The 14,867-nt window shown below is 44.0% G+C and overlaps 1 protein-coding gene across 1 annotated transcript; it reads right to left on the bottom strand.

The window, feature by feature from the left end:
• Positions 1 to 8,035: 8,035 nt before the first annotated feature.
• Positions 8,036 to 9,583, bottom strand: PAQR9 (progestin and adipoQ receptor family member 9). Its single transcript, XM_065411351.1, has one exon. The coding sequence runs from the start codon at positions 9,581 to 9,583 to the stop codon at positions 8,036 to 8,038; it is 1,548 nt and encodes a 515-aa protein (XP_065267423.1).
• Positions 9,584 to 14,867: the final 5,284 nt, after the last annotated feature.

Genomic DNA, 14,867 nt, shown 5'->3' on the forward strand with positions numbered 1-14,867 from the left:
TCTACTGGTGGTCTTTCCTCTTAAATAATTATGGGCATAAACTTGCTCCCATTTGAGTCAATTGCTAAATTGCCATTGATTTCAGTGGAGCAGAGTAGGCCCTACTTTAGCAAACTGTGAGGGGAAGAAATAATTTAGCTTCTTTCTGCTCCCAGCCCTAACAGAAATAAACATATTGAAAGGAGGTCTGTATCTTTTGATCCATGTAAAACCTTCTTATCTTCTTACATCTCACCTGAGTATATAAAGGATGGTGCCGCATATTTCATACCCTTAGCTTTAAATTGGGCCTTAAAAGTTATGCAGCTGTGCTCCTTGTAGCTATGATTCATAGAGGATTTCTAGAAAGAAGGGCAAAATGGATGAAGAGAAGGATCAGATGCGTTACGTTCAGTTTTGATGCATGTACAGGGCAAGACCTGAGTTGGCTGAAGTCATTGGGGTGTATGTATGTTAGACAGATGCAACAAATGAACAAAGTTTACTCTTCCCTAAATATTACTTATTTAATCAGGACTGGTGCAGCAGGTCTTTATCACTGAGATAAGAGTTAGCGGAGCACAAAGGCCATTTGAGGCCAGATCCTACTCCCATTTACATCAATGGAAATCTTTTCCCATTGTCATCACAATAATTGGGAATAGGATCAAGCCCCATATGAACAACCAGGACTCATGAGTGTTAAATGGCTGCTCTGTACAAATGAATTACTAGTCGGCATTTATAAAAGGAAGGCAGACCTCTTCTGCTTTCCTCCCTGCTTCTCCACTGACTCCTTTGCATTTAGTTGGCTTGTAAAAAGGTGTACTGTTCATTTGAGGCCTTCTGAGGCCCCCACTGAAGTCAGTGGGAGTTTTGCCATTGATCTCAAAGGGAGCAGAATCAGGCTCTTCTAGAGGTAGGGCTATGAGGAGGATAGATAGAGTACACTGCCCACTTGTTTGTCCAGGAGTTCCTGATTTTAGAAAGAGCCATGGTCCTTTCTCAGGGAGATTACAAGCCCCTTCGAATATGACATTCCTTGTGCCGAAGGTCAATGAATATTACTTAGCACCTACAGAGTTCTTTGCATTTTATTAAGCGCTTTACAAACATTAGCTCAGAACACTCCTGTGAGGTAGGTAAAGTTTATTATTCCCATTTTACAGATGGGGAAACTGAGACGGGGGCCAAATTCATCCCTGGTGTGTTTCCACTGACTTACATGAATTTGCCCCAGAAAGTTTAAATAACTTGCCCAAGGTCACAGACCATGTAGTGGCAGAGTTAGGGTCAGAAGGCTAGAGCTCCTGGTTCTCGGGCCTCTGTTCAGACCACTTGATCATGTTGACTGTTATAGGCAATAAGACATGCTGTGGATATCTGGGTTCTTACTCTATGCATTATTTGGTGCTATAAGGCATGTGGATGTCAACCCAATGACTTTAACCAGTCATGAAGTGCAATAATTCCTTACAATTACACTGCCTGGAATATTGTACTGCAATGGAATTTATACATAAAAATAAAGCAAACTGTCAGACTCACATTTTTGTTGGGTACTATTGACATAAACATGATAAATGAGGCTGAATTCAGCACAGACACAATGAGCAGGAAACTTTAAACAAATAATCAACTCTCACAGGAGAAAACATAATAATGATTCTAGTTCTAACTGCCAAATCTCTCCCCTGGCATGCAGACTAGAACTGTGTGTATCTATACCCTTTCACCTTGTTTCCAGAGCTCAGATGCTAGCCTTGCTGTGAAACAGCTGTGAGCTGGCTCGGCATTCTAGATTCCAACATTCAAATGGATACACCAAGCTTCCCATGTGAAGAATTCCAGTATTGCCATAGCACTATAGGACAGTTTCTACAGGCCAGCTGTGTAACTCACAGGAGTAATTTCTACTCTAGTTCACTCACTACATGTAGTTGGGAAGCTTGTCATTCCTCACGGGCATGTCAATATCTAGGCTACGGTTCTGGGCACACATTCATTACGAAATAATGTCATGCACCAACATTCTGTGTAGCAGCAGCCCCACACGTGGTCTGTGCACACCTGCACAAGTGTGTCAGGATGGAGACCATTGCTGGGCCAAGAAAGGAAAAGCAAATCGAAAGGACAGGTCATGCTTCTGAGCCCTAGACCCCATCCCTCCATTACTCCTTTCACAAAAGGTCTGAGAAGTACCCGCTTTTCAGGATTGGAGCAGAAATCTTTTACTCTCTGCTCTCTATGCTAGGTGTGCATTTTCTGGCAGGCGCCTATACAATGCCCTGCAAGTTTTTGTCCCTTTAAATGCCCCTCAAGCTCAAAGCTATTAGAGAGCAGACCTGCTGTCTAAGCTCTGGACATGACTGTGGATGCACTGAATTCTCTTCGGTATGCTTGCAAGCCAAGGAATGGTTCCTACCCACACTTAAGCCAATAGGAGTTTTGCCATTCACTTCAATGAGAGCAGAAATGGGTCCCATAATTGAGGGTGGCTTGTCCCACTTCTGGCCTCCCTAACTCATATTCATTAAAAACTGGCCATCAAATATATCAGATTGTGTTATCCACATATGTGCCCTTCAACAAATAAATATAGACATTCAAGTACCAGCTCCCTAGAAATTTTGCAGAGAAATGTGGCAATTATCATTGTAACCATTTAATATTAATCTGCATTTAAAACAAAAAAATATTAGTTACAATTCTGGAAACCTAGGCAGACCTACCTGTACTCATTCACCCTTTGATACATCCAGTGCATTGACAATAAAGTAAATCAGAAAACTGCACTTGCAATCAGCATTCATAAATCATTCTACAGATGGGCTTAGATGTTAAATACACCTCAAAACTTTGCTGAAATACAAATGTTCAGAATGAAGCAATGTCCTGAATATTACCTAGTGGTGCCTTATTGAGCACAAATCTGTAAATCAGGTGGGATTTACAGCCACCATTTATGAATGGAAATAAGATTCCAGTTATACTTGCAACCATAGATGATCCAACCCCGTATACTGTTGTCTGTAATTGGGATATATATAGATGATCTCACGTGGCCTAACTGCAAATATCAAATGTATTTTTACAAGTTAGCCATGGCCTTTCCGACATTGCTTCTCAAGATGCCCTCTACATTGTTACTGACAAGCACAAATAAAACTCATTATGTAATATGGTTTAAAAACTTTCTCTACATTTGGCTTATACTCTCAGCTGTTTCTGAGCTGTCTCTTAGCACTGAGAGCTGTTCTTCCTGGCCTTTCTGATTTCTCCTACATGTCTTAATTGCTGGTTGGATGCTCTAATGCCATCTCTTAAAAAAATCTTTAAAAGAAATAATTTATTTTGAAGCTTGGATGAGCCATCTAAAACCACTAAAAATGTCCTATTTTAACGTGGGTGCATCACACTTGAAATATCAACTTTATTCTTAACACATTAATTTCAAACTCAATGTATATGTGCATAACATATGTAGATGTTCGAACAGTGTCATGGGTCAGATCCTGTAGTGGCTCCACACTCAGAACTCCCTTGGAAGTCAGGGAGTTTGGAACATGGTGCAGCTGCAGGAGCTGACTCTGTATTTGTTTATCTAAAGGATTTTCAAAACTTTTCAGTGTGAACCACATCTTAATAGAGTGATTGGTTCTTGAGACAATGTCCCCTCCTACTGACTACTGTGCCGACCACCTCCTATCTTACTGGCAATTGAGTAACACCACTGGGGCAACTATAATCATTTACATGGATAAGTAATATCAGGAAAGTGTTTAATGTAGTTTTAGCATCTTTTACTTCAGTTTAGCAGCTGGAAACAAGGAGACAGGCACATGGGACCAGCCTGCTCTCTACAGACCATCAATAAATACTCATGGACCACATTTGGGAACCACGGATTTACCCAATTTAGTCACATGCTTCATGACTCCACAAGTGGCTCTTCCACAAGTCATGTGTTAGCAGCCCCATCGCTGATATATTTGTGTTGGGCCATATCCTATTAAATACTGTAGCTTGAAAAAACCAAAATTACAATACTGTAAAAAATATGTAGGGAAAGAAGGTGAAGTGGGCCACCTTTTCCTTCTATTATCCACCTCTTGGGTCATGAGAAAAACCCCATCTCATTGGGCCCCAACATGCCTCAATAATCACCAGATTAATGTAATGGAATAGGGAAGGATACATTCTCTGCCTTAAACAACCCCAAAAGTAGGCAGTGAAGAGGAGAATTTATCTATGGATTCAAGCAGCCCTAACTCATGATAGGCTTAATCTTCCTTGCCAGATTGAAACTCTCTCTCTGACTTCAGTGAAAATTTTGGGTGCACAAAGACTGCCAACTGAGTCCTATCTGAAAAGAGTGGGAGAAGTCATTGGACCAAGGGTTCTTAATGATAATCACACTGGAAAACATCTGCTTCTGCTCAGGCATAAAGGACCCTAGTGATAAGCATTCTGGGGAATATGTGCAAAGGCATAAATGGGAGTTTAAATGCTCCACTTCCATTGACTTTCAGTGGAAGTGGAGCATCTAAAGGCTTTTTGTGTCTTTGAAAATCTCCCCGTGTTATGAGAGTGGTGGTGTTTGGAGTGACCCAAGACCTCCTCAATGCCAACTGGCAAGGGGCAGCGCCGTATTATTGCCTAGGCCGACAAGGCCTAGGCCTAGGGCGGCAAATTTGCAGGGGCGGAAGCTCCCCTCCGCGCCCCGCCCCCCTGCTCTAGCTCACCTCCGCCTCCTCTGCAAGCGCGCCGCCGCGTCCTGTTTCTCTCCCCTCCCAGCGCTTGCGCCGTGAAACAGCTGTTTCGCGGGGCAGGGAGGGAGGGGGGAGGAGGGGGAACGCCGCGCACTGGGGGAAGAGGTGGGGCCGGGGGCGGGGGAAGGGATCCAATAGGGGAAGGGAGGGGGCAGAGTTGGGGCAGGGACTTTGGGGAGGGGGTTGGAATGGGGGCGGGAAAAGGGCGGAGTCGGGGCGGGGCCAGGGCGGCAATTATTTCCCGGCCTAGGGGCAGCAAAATTATTAATCCGCCACTGGCAAGGGGGAGGAGGGTGACAATATTATCCTGATTCTGGTATGTACATTCTGGTTCACCAAAGAATGTTATGTGAGGTCTTAAACGAAAAGCTGGGTTACACTGCTCATTGTCATTGTTGTAAAATGTATGTACAAATACTATGTAAGCAGTTCTGTATGTATACTGAAAATATGTTCTTAGAGTCTGTATCACAGCAGGGGTAGATACAGGTTTCCTGTCAGACAAGGGATTTTTATTTACGTATTCTCTGTTGAAATGTAAATTAAGTATTGTCTCATTCACAGTGGGTCTTCCATCACCTATCTAAGATGAATGCAGATGTAGGATTATAAGGATTTCAGGAAGAAACTAACAGAAACACAGCTGGGGGAAGAGAAACTTATCTTCAGATATACTTCAAAGGTTTGATGGACTATATTTGGGGAACAGAGTAGATACCCCACCATCCTGCATTTAGGAAGTAAACGGGCAGTGTGTTTACGTTAATGAAGATGGGATCACAACCAGCCTTCATTGAAGATGTTAAAAAAGGCTTTGGGTCAGAAACTTCATTAGACAAGGAGGCTAACACAATAGTTGAGTTTAGTCTCCAGAAAGTGTTATGATTTTGTTTTATATGTAACCTTTGTGTTTCCATTACCCTTACTCACTATCTCTTGAATCTTTGATAATAAACTTATAGTTGTTTTTCACTATAAATATATCTCAGTTCTGTGGTATTAAGCAAGGTGTTGATCCTGTGTTGAATCATATAAGCTGGTGTGTATACTGTTCCCTTGGGGACAGAAGACCTGGTATTTCTGTGAGAGTTTAGTGGATAAGTGGTTGAACATTACAAGGGAACACTTCAAAGGGTTTGGGGACTGGGCTGCACCTATTGTTAACCTGCAAGTTAAAGTAAGGGCTGGGATAGCCCAGAAGAAAGTGCTTGTGTGGCTAACAGGCTGGTGGTGTCAAGGAGCTGACATCCAGTTAAGCACAAGCAAGTTTCCCTCTCTCTGGAGGCAGGAGGATAACAAGGTGACTCTGTCCTGGGTACCTTGAGAACCATCACAGGAGCTCCCTCTATATATGACAGTCACTGATGTATTCAGCCTTCAAAATCATGTTTGTGTGAAGACTCCAACCTCAAATAAAGGGCCTGATCCTGCAATCCCTACTCAACCACAACACCCATTGATGACAATGGGAGTTTTTTCCTAAATCAGGACTACAAGATTGGGCCCCAAATACTTAATTGAGGCGTGATGCATCATATCTGAAAACAAATGTATAGGCAGAAACGTATTTCCACAGGTAGAGATGAATCTGCCCTGTATAAAGAATAGTTAAGTTATTGTGCAATATAAGACTAGAGTTCCAGTAAGGAGCGACATCATACATTTTGAAAATGGAGCATAACGAGTAGTTTGCCACCTGGACTTTGACCATAATTTCCTTGTATTATATTATTGCATGCTTGTTGTTTGTCCGGTCATATAACTTTAAAATATTTCTGTTTAAAACCCGGTCCATTTATAATCTACAAAATCTTTATTAGTATCAATAGTATGTTGTTAATAATTAAGTCATCTCTTTGCTGATAATACCTGGGTTACTGTGCAAAGACACTGCAAATTTGTATTTTTTTAAAAATCTGTTCATGGGTGTGGTGTTGTTAACCTGTAAACTGGAAGAGTCACCCAACTAAAACTTCTGCTCTATGAAACATCCACAGCACAGCCGCTTAGGTAGGGTTTTAAAATGTCCAGCTGCCACAGAGGTAAATTGAATTACGAAGCAGCAGGGGAAGGATGTCAAAATATAAAACTGAGTACTTATCTAGAGCCAGATTCTGCCTCCTATAACATGTTCAGTAGTTCCTATGCATATTCAGTAGTATCTTATTCTACAGTAGTCTAAGGGTGACAGAATCTGGCCCCAAGTAACTAAAGAGTAGAAGAAGAGGGGAAGCAGAAATCAGGTCAATATACTTCATAACTTTAAAAAATAAATCAGATGTTGGATTAGGGCCTTTGGGTGAAATCATGTTCTCCACTCCACAAACCTCCTATTGAAGTCAATGGGAGCTTTGTGTGAGTAGAGAATTAGGTTTTGGTTCTCTGGGCTTGATCCTCTGCTGGCCCAATGGCTTCAGTGGAACTGTGCCAATTTACACCAGCTAAGAATCTGGCTCTGTATTTCTATTTTGCCTTGGAATGACTATACCAACCATTCAAGCGTCAGTCGCACAATATGAACAAAATCCCTTGATCAAATTATAGCTCCCTAATAGTTTGCAGTTGTTTTTTACCTTTCTCTCTAAAATCTTAACTGTAGCTTGGTTGCCACAAAGGCTATAACACAACACTGGGGGGGGGGGGGGGGGGGGAGGCTATGGACAGCTGTCAGCTTGTTTGCATTTATAATCCAGTTCAAGTGAATGTGACCTCAATGGGCTATTACAGTAGCACAGAAGAAGAAGAACTTCAGTGCATAATCTGCTAGGGAATTCCACACAGGATTTGATTAAAAATCTGTGTGTATAATCCTGGTGCGGGTGCACATATTGCTGATTTAAATAATCTCCTAAATGGTCTAGAGTTAGAAAAGGGGCCTTCACAGTTCATGCATTCTTTTTTCTAGCAGATTTAACAGTAGTGCTAAATGGTTTCACCTTGTGTGCTAAACAATCTCCTAAACAGTCTGGAGTTAGTAAAGGGGCCTTCACAGTTCATGCATTTTTTTTCTAGCAGATTAAACAGTAGTACTAAATGGTTTCACCTTGTGTCCTAAACAACAATGTAGGAATAGTTATAAACAATAGTGCTTGATTTCTTCCCTTGGGAACCTAGTAGTTTTAAGAGTAATAGTAGTATTCTAGCAGTTCAGTGATTGACAAGAGGAAACAACCACTTTCAATAGAAAGGTACCAGGCTCCTTTGTAGCTTTCACTTAAATTTTGCAGCATCTTCTAAAAAGAACAGGAACAGGAATCACAATAGGAATAAATATACCTGGCCGCCTAGTCCTGTTTGCAGAGATCTGCAACGTTCAAAAATTTCCTTATGACCATTCCCAGGCAAAGCATTAAGAGCAGCATATATCCGATGGTGCCTAGGAAGGTAGGGGAGGCAGGTGGGGATTTGAGGAACTGCAGCAGCCCTTCTTCTAGATAGTACATCTGGTCATAGATGCTGAGGAAGGTGAAGATGTGGAAGAGCTGGTGGCTGTGCCCGATGATGTCAAACAGCCCCGGCTGGATCCTCTCGGGGATCTTGCTGATGTTGAAGAACGCGGCCACCAGGAGCCAGAAGTAACGCCTATAGAAGTAGACGAAGAGGGTGGGGTTCTGCCCCCGCAGGTCGAAGAGGAAGCTCTCCAGCATGATGGGGCAGGCCATGCTGAGGGGCATGGCGAAGACGAAGGTCCGGATGGCGAAGGGGTAGGCGCACCACTCGGAGCGGCTCTTGCAGCACGCCACGGTGCAGGTGACGGCCAGCACAAAGGCCACCGGCAGCACCAGGGCGCTGTAGAGGGCGATGGGGAGGCTGCAGTCCAGCTGCCAGCCCAGGCGCTGCTGCAGGTAGCGGCTCATGGCCCGCGCGTCCAGCAGACGCAGGCCGGGCAGCAGGTAGTAGGAATAAGCCACGGTGCTGGCGAAGCCGTAGTAGCTGATGGAGGCGTAGTCCAGGTAGAAGAAGGCGGCGCGCAGGCGCAGCGAGAGGCAGCTGAACACATGGGCCGTGCAGCTCATGGCAAACGTGAGCAGGACGCCCGAGGCGTAGCACCAGAGGGGCAGCAGGAGGGGGTGGTGGAAGGGCAGCTCGCCGGCCCCGCTCAGGAAGAAGAGCCGGCAGAACTTGCTCAGGAAGAGGAGCAGGGGGATGAAATGGGTCCAGAAGTTGAGCGTCTCGTTGGTGGGCTGCAGCACCGAGGCCAGGCACTCCTGGGCGCTGCAGTGCAGCCGCCGGTAGCCCGACAGGATGAAGCACTCCACGAAGTCATCGGGCACCTCGTCCCAGCGCAGCAGGGGGGCAGAGGGAGGAGGGGGAGGCGCCTGGTCCTTTGCTGCCCGGCCTCCAGGCATGGTGCCCCCCTCCCCAGCCCCCTCGGCCCGCCGCGGCGCCGCTCCTCTGCGGGGGTGGCGGTGGGGGGAGGAGAGGGCGCCTTTGGGGCCCCGGAGCCGGAGCCGGAGCCGGAGCGGGGCTGGTGATGTAAGCCGGCGAAGGACAAGCCGCTTTCCCCGCTGCCGCCGGAGGAGGAATTGCAGTGGATTTGTGCTTCTCCTCCTCCTCCCCCCGCCAGCATCACTCATTGCAGCAGCGGCAGCATCGCCCCAGCCGACGCGCGGCGGCAGCTCCTCCTGCAGAGGAGCCCAGCCTCGCGGTAATTCAGCCCCTGCCGCTGGAGGAGACCGAGACCCTGCCCGGCTTGGGGCCCCGAGTCCCCCCCCGCGGCAGAACGTGATGCCGGCTCCTGCTCTGTGCCCGCCTCCCCCGCCGCGCCGGTTAATGATTGATGCGCTGCGAGCGCAGGCGGCGGTCTCTGCCGGCTTGGGCGGGGGAGCCATTGATTTGTAAGGCCTGGGACAGTGCGCCTACCCCGCCCCCCCTCTCTGAACACCCGATACATTGTCAGCCGGAGGATGAATTTTCCACTCCTCTCCGCGGTGCTGTGGTTTGCATGTCACTGTCATCACGGGCTCTTTCCCTCGCTCAGCCCGCAGCTTCGTGCGGCTCCCTCTCGCCTCCTTCTAGGAAATTCACAAAGCAGCCACTTTGGGGAGGGGAGGTTAAGGGGCGGGCGGTTTGGGGAGAAATACGCAACAATAGGTGCTTTGAAAGGGGCACACCATTGTATTGTCTTTTTTTTTTTAATTAGCCCCATTGGAGTATAACAGACACAAGTGGAACATTAAAAAAACCTTACACATTTCAGTGTGTTAAATGCACAGTCATACTAAATGCATCAGATCAGACGCGTAAGAATCCCTGACAACAGTAAGAAGGGGGCCCACTGGGAAAGAAGAGATAGCAATGCCAAAATCGGGAATTGCTGACCAAACAAAACAAAGACCTGGTGGCAACCTCCCCCCTCCCCTCCCATCCCATCCCCTAGGCGAGATAACCGGTTAAACTTTAATTCGTTTGATCTTTACAGTCTATATTTCAATGAATATGTCAAAGTGCCATGCTGGCCATGTTTTCTTTTGGTGACATTGTACTATGCAAAGGACACCAATCTATGTAAAAGACTTGCGGAGAAATCTTTATCCCACATGCCTGGGAAGAGTATATCTACTGTACTTATGGTATGTAATGTGAACAGCAGCTTTCTGCCTGCTGGCTGACAGTGAGAATCTACAATGGGCTTGACAGCAGAGGCTCTGTGTTGATCCTTGGACAAATCCTACATTTATCAACGGTACCATTATGTAATTGGTACAGTTACATAATCAGAATATTAAAAGTGATACAGAGAAAAATGCACTGTAAGCATGTAACTACACTGAAAGATAGTAAATATAAGACAGTACAGAAAGTTTGGTAAGGAGCTGCAGGCTCAGGGTAGTGGTCAAATGGATAGGGTGTTCTTTGCTGTTCTGGTGTGTTTCCTCTTTTTGTTTGTAATTTAAACAAATCTTTCAAAAACACTTGGCAACTGTAGACCATTCTAAAATAATGTCTTTATCACATTGTAATACATAAAGAACAAATTTGCTACATTATAATCATGTATAGTCACAGTCCTTTTTATATAATCTCTTAACATATGTCAGGCCCCTCCCATAGTCTTCAGGTCTTCCCGTCTTCTTTTCTCAAAACTCAACATGCCCAATTGTTTTAACCATTCCTCATCATTTTTGTTGCTGTCCTCTGGACTCTCTCCAGTTAGTCCACATCTTTCCTAAAGTGTAGCTCCCAGTATTGAATACAGTGCTCCAGCTGAGGCCTCACTAGTGCAGAGTAGAGCTGGACAGTTACCTACTGTGTCTTACACTCCTGTTAATACACCCCAGAATTATATTAGCCTTTTTCATGGATGCTCACATTGTTGACTCATATTCAATTTGTGATTCACTATAAACCCCAGATCCTTTTCAGGAGTACTATCACCTAGCCTTTTATTCTCCATTTTGTAGTTTTGCATTTGATTTTTCCTTGTATTTTACACTTGTTTTTATTGAATTTCATCTTGTTGGTTTCAGACCAATTCTCTGATTTGTCAAAGTCTTTTTGAATTCTAATTCTGTCTACTCCTCTTCCCTTTTTGTTCACTCATTTCTGTTTTTCTTCAGCAGAACCTCTAGGGTATAGATCAGGGGTTGGCAACCTCTCAGAAGTGGTGTGCCGAGTCTTCATTTATTCACTCTAATTTAAGGTTTCGCTTGCCAGTAATACATTTTAACGTTTTTAGAAGGTCTCTTTCTATAAGTCTATAATATATAACTAAACTATTGTTGTATGTAAAGTAAATAAGGTTTTTTAAAATGTTTAAGAAGCTTCATTTAAAATTAAATTAAAATGCAGAGCCCCCTGGACTGGTGGCCAGGACCCGGGCAGTGTGAGTGCCACTGAAAATCAGCTTGTGTGCCGCCTTTGGCACACGTGCCATAGGTTGCCTACCCCTGGTATAGATTCTATCTTGACATATTCTGTGCATCCCCATTGACTTAATAGTGTAAGTCTGGGCAGACTTTGACTTTACTACAGTAAGGTTAGATCTAAATTCCTACCCAGACTTTCCTTCCTACTTGTTTCCACACTGATATCAAAGTTGGGATCTAACTACCTGGAAGATCAATTAACCTTTCACAACCAGCCAAAATGGCCACACCGGGCTACTGCAGCTGGTTAACCTCAGACTCAGATTGGGATAAGAGCATATTTGGTGGCAGGACCCTGACACTGAATCTCCTTACTAAGGCAGAAGCAGAGTCCAGACATGAGCGCACACGGCTCAGAATTCCATACCAACTTATTTTGTAATGCCTTCCTCCAGGAATGTCTTCTCTCTTCTGGACAGTATTTTTAAAATTAAAATGGTAAGTAATTGTCACCTAGCCAGCATTCATGGAAATAAGGGATATGAGGAGAGTAAGAAAGAGAGAAGAAGAAAAAGCGAGGAAAAAAAAGAATTTAGATTCACGGAGACAAAGTTCTCAGAGTTCCCTTTGTGATGTTAAGGTGAAAGTCTTTCCTGTGGAGAAGGCCAGTGCACCTCTTACACCCTCAAAATAGGGTTTAAATGGGACTTAAAGTGGTGCACAGGTTTTGTTCTGTCCTTCTGCTGGGGGGTATATTTTATCCTATTAGTACTACCTAAACATTTGTGCCTGGTCCTTATATACAAGAGTGAGGAGCACAATGGAAACAGCTAACAGAGGAACCTATCTTCTAAGACTGTTTCTGAGAGTGATACATGCTGATCCATTGTCCCATTATTGTTAGACCTACAACTCAGTTATTTATTCAAGTTCCTCTATTTTTTTCTCCCAAAAGGAATAATGAATTTACCATCCTCTTGGGGACTTATTTAGCTAATACATCACAAAAATATCACTTATAACAGTATGATTGAATCTGTGTAAACTGAAAATTGAAAGGAGATTAAGGACCCAGTCTTGCACTGCACAGAGATGTTACTTCTATAGGAGTTGTGAGTGCTAAGGGATGCAGGGTCAGACTCTACCTGTACTCTTTCCAAGAGTCTGATAGCAGTCTGTCTGTGCACACCTCCTTGGTGTGGCATAGGGGAATCCCACACACCTTTCTCAGATGGCAAAATACTCAGGTAGGTAGAAGGCAGTTTTTTTCCCCTGAGAAAACATCTGTGCTGATGTTTAATCATACAAACATGCATCATTCTGATAATTTGGTTACTGTTTCATATGAGCTCTTATCCCTTGTCATGCCCATATCAACTCCTTAAACAGATATCCTGACAGGTAATTTTACAGTGCAGTGATTATTATCTTTCATAATAAATCAGTACACAAAATGATTTAATTTAGGAACCAGGATAACTTGCCTCCGGACACCCTCCCCAGAGTTCCTTTCAGACTGGATAGACAGGAATTCTTGCATAATTTTCAGTTTTATCTCTCTGGTGTGACTAATTAGAGCCAGTAATATATTTATAAACAGATTTTTATTATGACACAAATAAAATGTGAACATGGGTCTCTTGGACCCTGGATGTTCCAAGATGCCACTTGCACCTAAAGCCCATTTTTTAGTTCAAGCTTAGAAAAAACAGACATTATAAAGGGAGTGGAAATGACTGAGATAATTAAGGTTGCATGACAGTTTTCATTCTAATCCCTTGCATTTGGGAGCTTTTAAGTTTCTGACCATTTCATCTTTTGAGTTGAGTTTTTCCAGGCTTGGTCTGTGCCTGAAGTTTATTTTTTCTTTTTCAAGTTTGATCAGAATGGTTGAATTAATTATGCCTGCAAGCAGACTGGAAAAAATATACTTTTTGCCATCTAAAAAAATTAAAAATCTTGTAGTGGTTCTTTTGAACAGCTCATCAGAATGGCTGGGGGTAGAAATTTGATGGGGAAATAGCCTACTCTCAGGACAAATATTATGATGAAATTAGGTTTGTTTTGACTGAGCTATAAGTTTTTGAAAATGGCAGTAGACTTTGTATGTGCTTTCTTGCTCTAGGATCCAGTCCTGTCACCCTAACTAATAATGAGCCCAATCCACTCCTCCCAGAGGAGAATACTTCTTGTCCACATTTAGGGTGGCAGAACTGGACCTTCTGTTTGTAAAGTGTGTGGCTAAGGAAGGCTGTGCTATGCATGCATGCATGGCTAACTCAACTTCATAGTGAGAGTAGTTCAGAAGCACAAATAACAGCCACAATAAATCTTATTGGGTGTGGGGGGATGGAAGGGGAGCCCTGGCCAATACGTGGGAAGGGTTCTGTGTAACCTGTTCTCACTGGTTTTGAATATTCACACTTCCAAATAGATGCTGAAAGTGCACACATAAGTTCCAGCCCCATAGTCCATAGTAAATAAAACTCTCCCTGAAGACAAGTCATAGTAAGGACTGCAGGACTTGACCCTTGTGTGTTGATACTCACACTAATGGTTGGGAGATGAACTTCAAATTACTAAATGTTGCCAGTCAGAGAATAGGAGCCAAATCCTGTTCCCAGTGAATAGCCTGAGTAGTGAGATAGGCTTCCTTCTGTCCTGCAGAACTGCTCAGCAACCTATCTCCTAGGCCATAGAGAAACAGCAGTCACTCCCTGGCCACTACTGCAGCTTTAATGCTATTATACCCTATGCTGTATGTAGGGAATGAGTGTTGGAGATGCAAATTTGCAGCTCCACCAGCTATATCTTTGCTTCCCTTCTATCCTGCCTTTGGTTTGCTCCCAAATGTCATACATGTGTTTGGGTGTAGGGAGCCTCTGTGGCTCTCCAAATTCTTCCTCTTCCCCACCTGTGCATTCGAATTGTAGAAGTTCTGCTGCATTCAGGCACAACCATGCCCAGGGAGGAGAGTGGGGTGGAAGAATCTGCCCCTTAGTGAACAAAGACAGTAAGAAAAACAAGGATAATGCATCACAGCATGTGGTTTGCTCAGTGCAGTTTAATGTTAATTATCTATGATACTTCACAATTTTCTAGTAACTATTCTGTAGTATATTGGCTAATGATACCTATCAGCTCCGTGTTTTTGGGGAACCAGGGCACAGTACCCAGCCTGTCTGACTCATTAAAGACCTTTCCCTCCCCCGCGCCCCAGCCTCTGCTTGAATCAAAACCAATCAGAAGAAAGACTTATAAAAAGCAATGAAAAGGCAGTGGGATACACACCTAAACCCCTGGGATA

Source organism: Emys orbicularis, chromosome 9, assembly GCF_028017835.1.
Source record: "Emys orbicularis isolate rEmyOrb1 chromosome 9, rEmyOrb1.hap1, whole genome shotgun sequence".
Taxonomy (NCBI): domain Eukaryota; kingdom Metazoa; phylum Chordata; order Testudines; family Emydidae; genus Emys; species Emys orbicularis.

Excerpts from the sequence above, each read along its gene's own strand:
- PAQR9 (XM_065411351.1), bottom strand. The coding sequence starts at position 9,583 with ATGGCTCCCCCGCCCAAGCCGGCAGAGACCGCCGCCTGCGCTCGCAGC.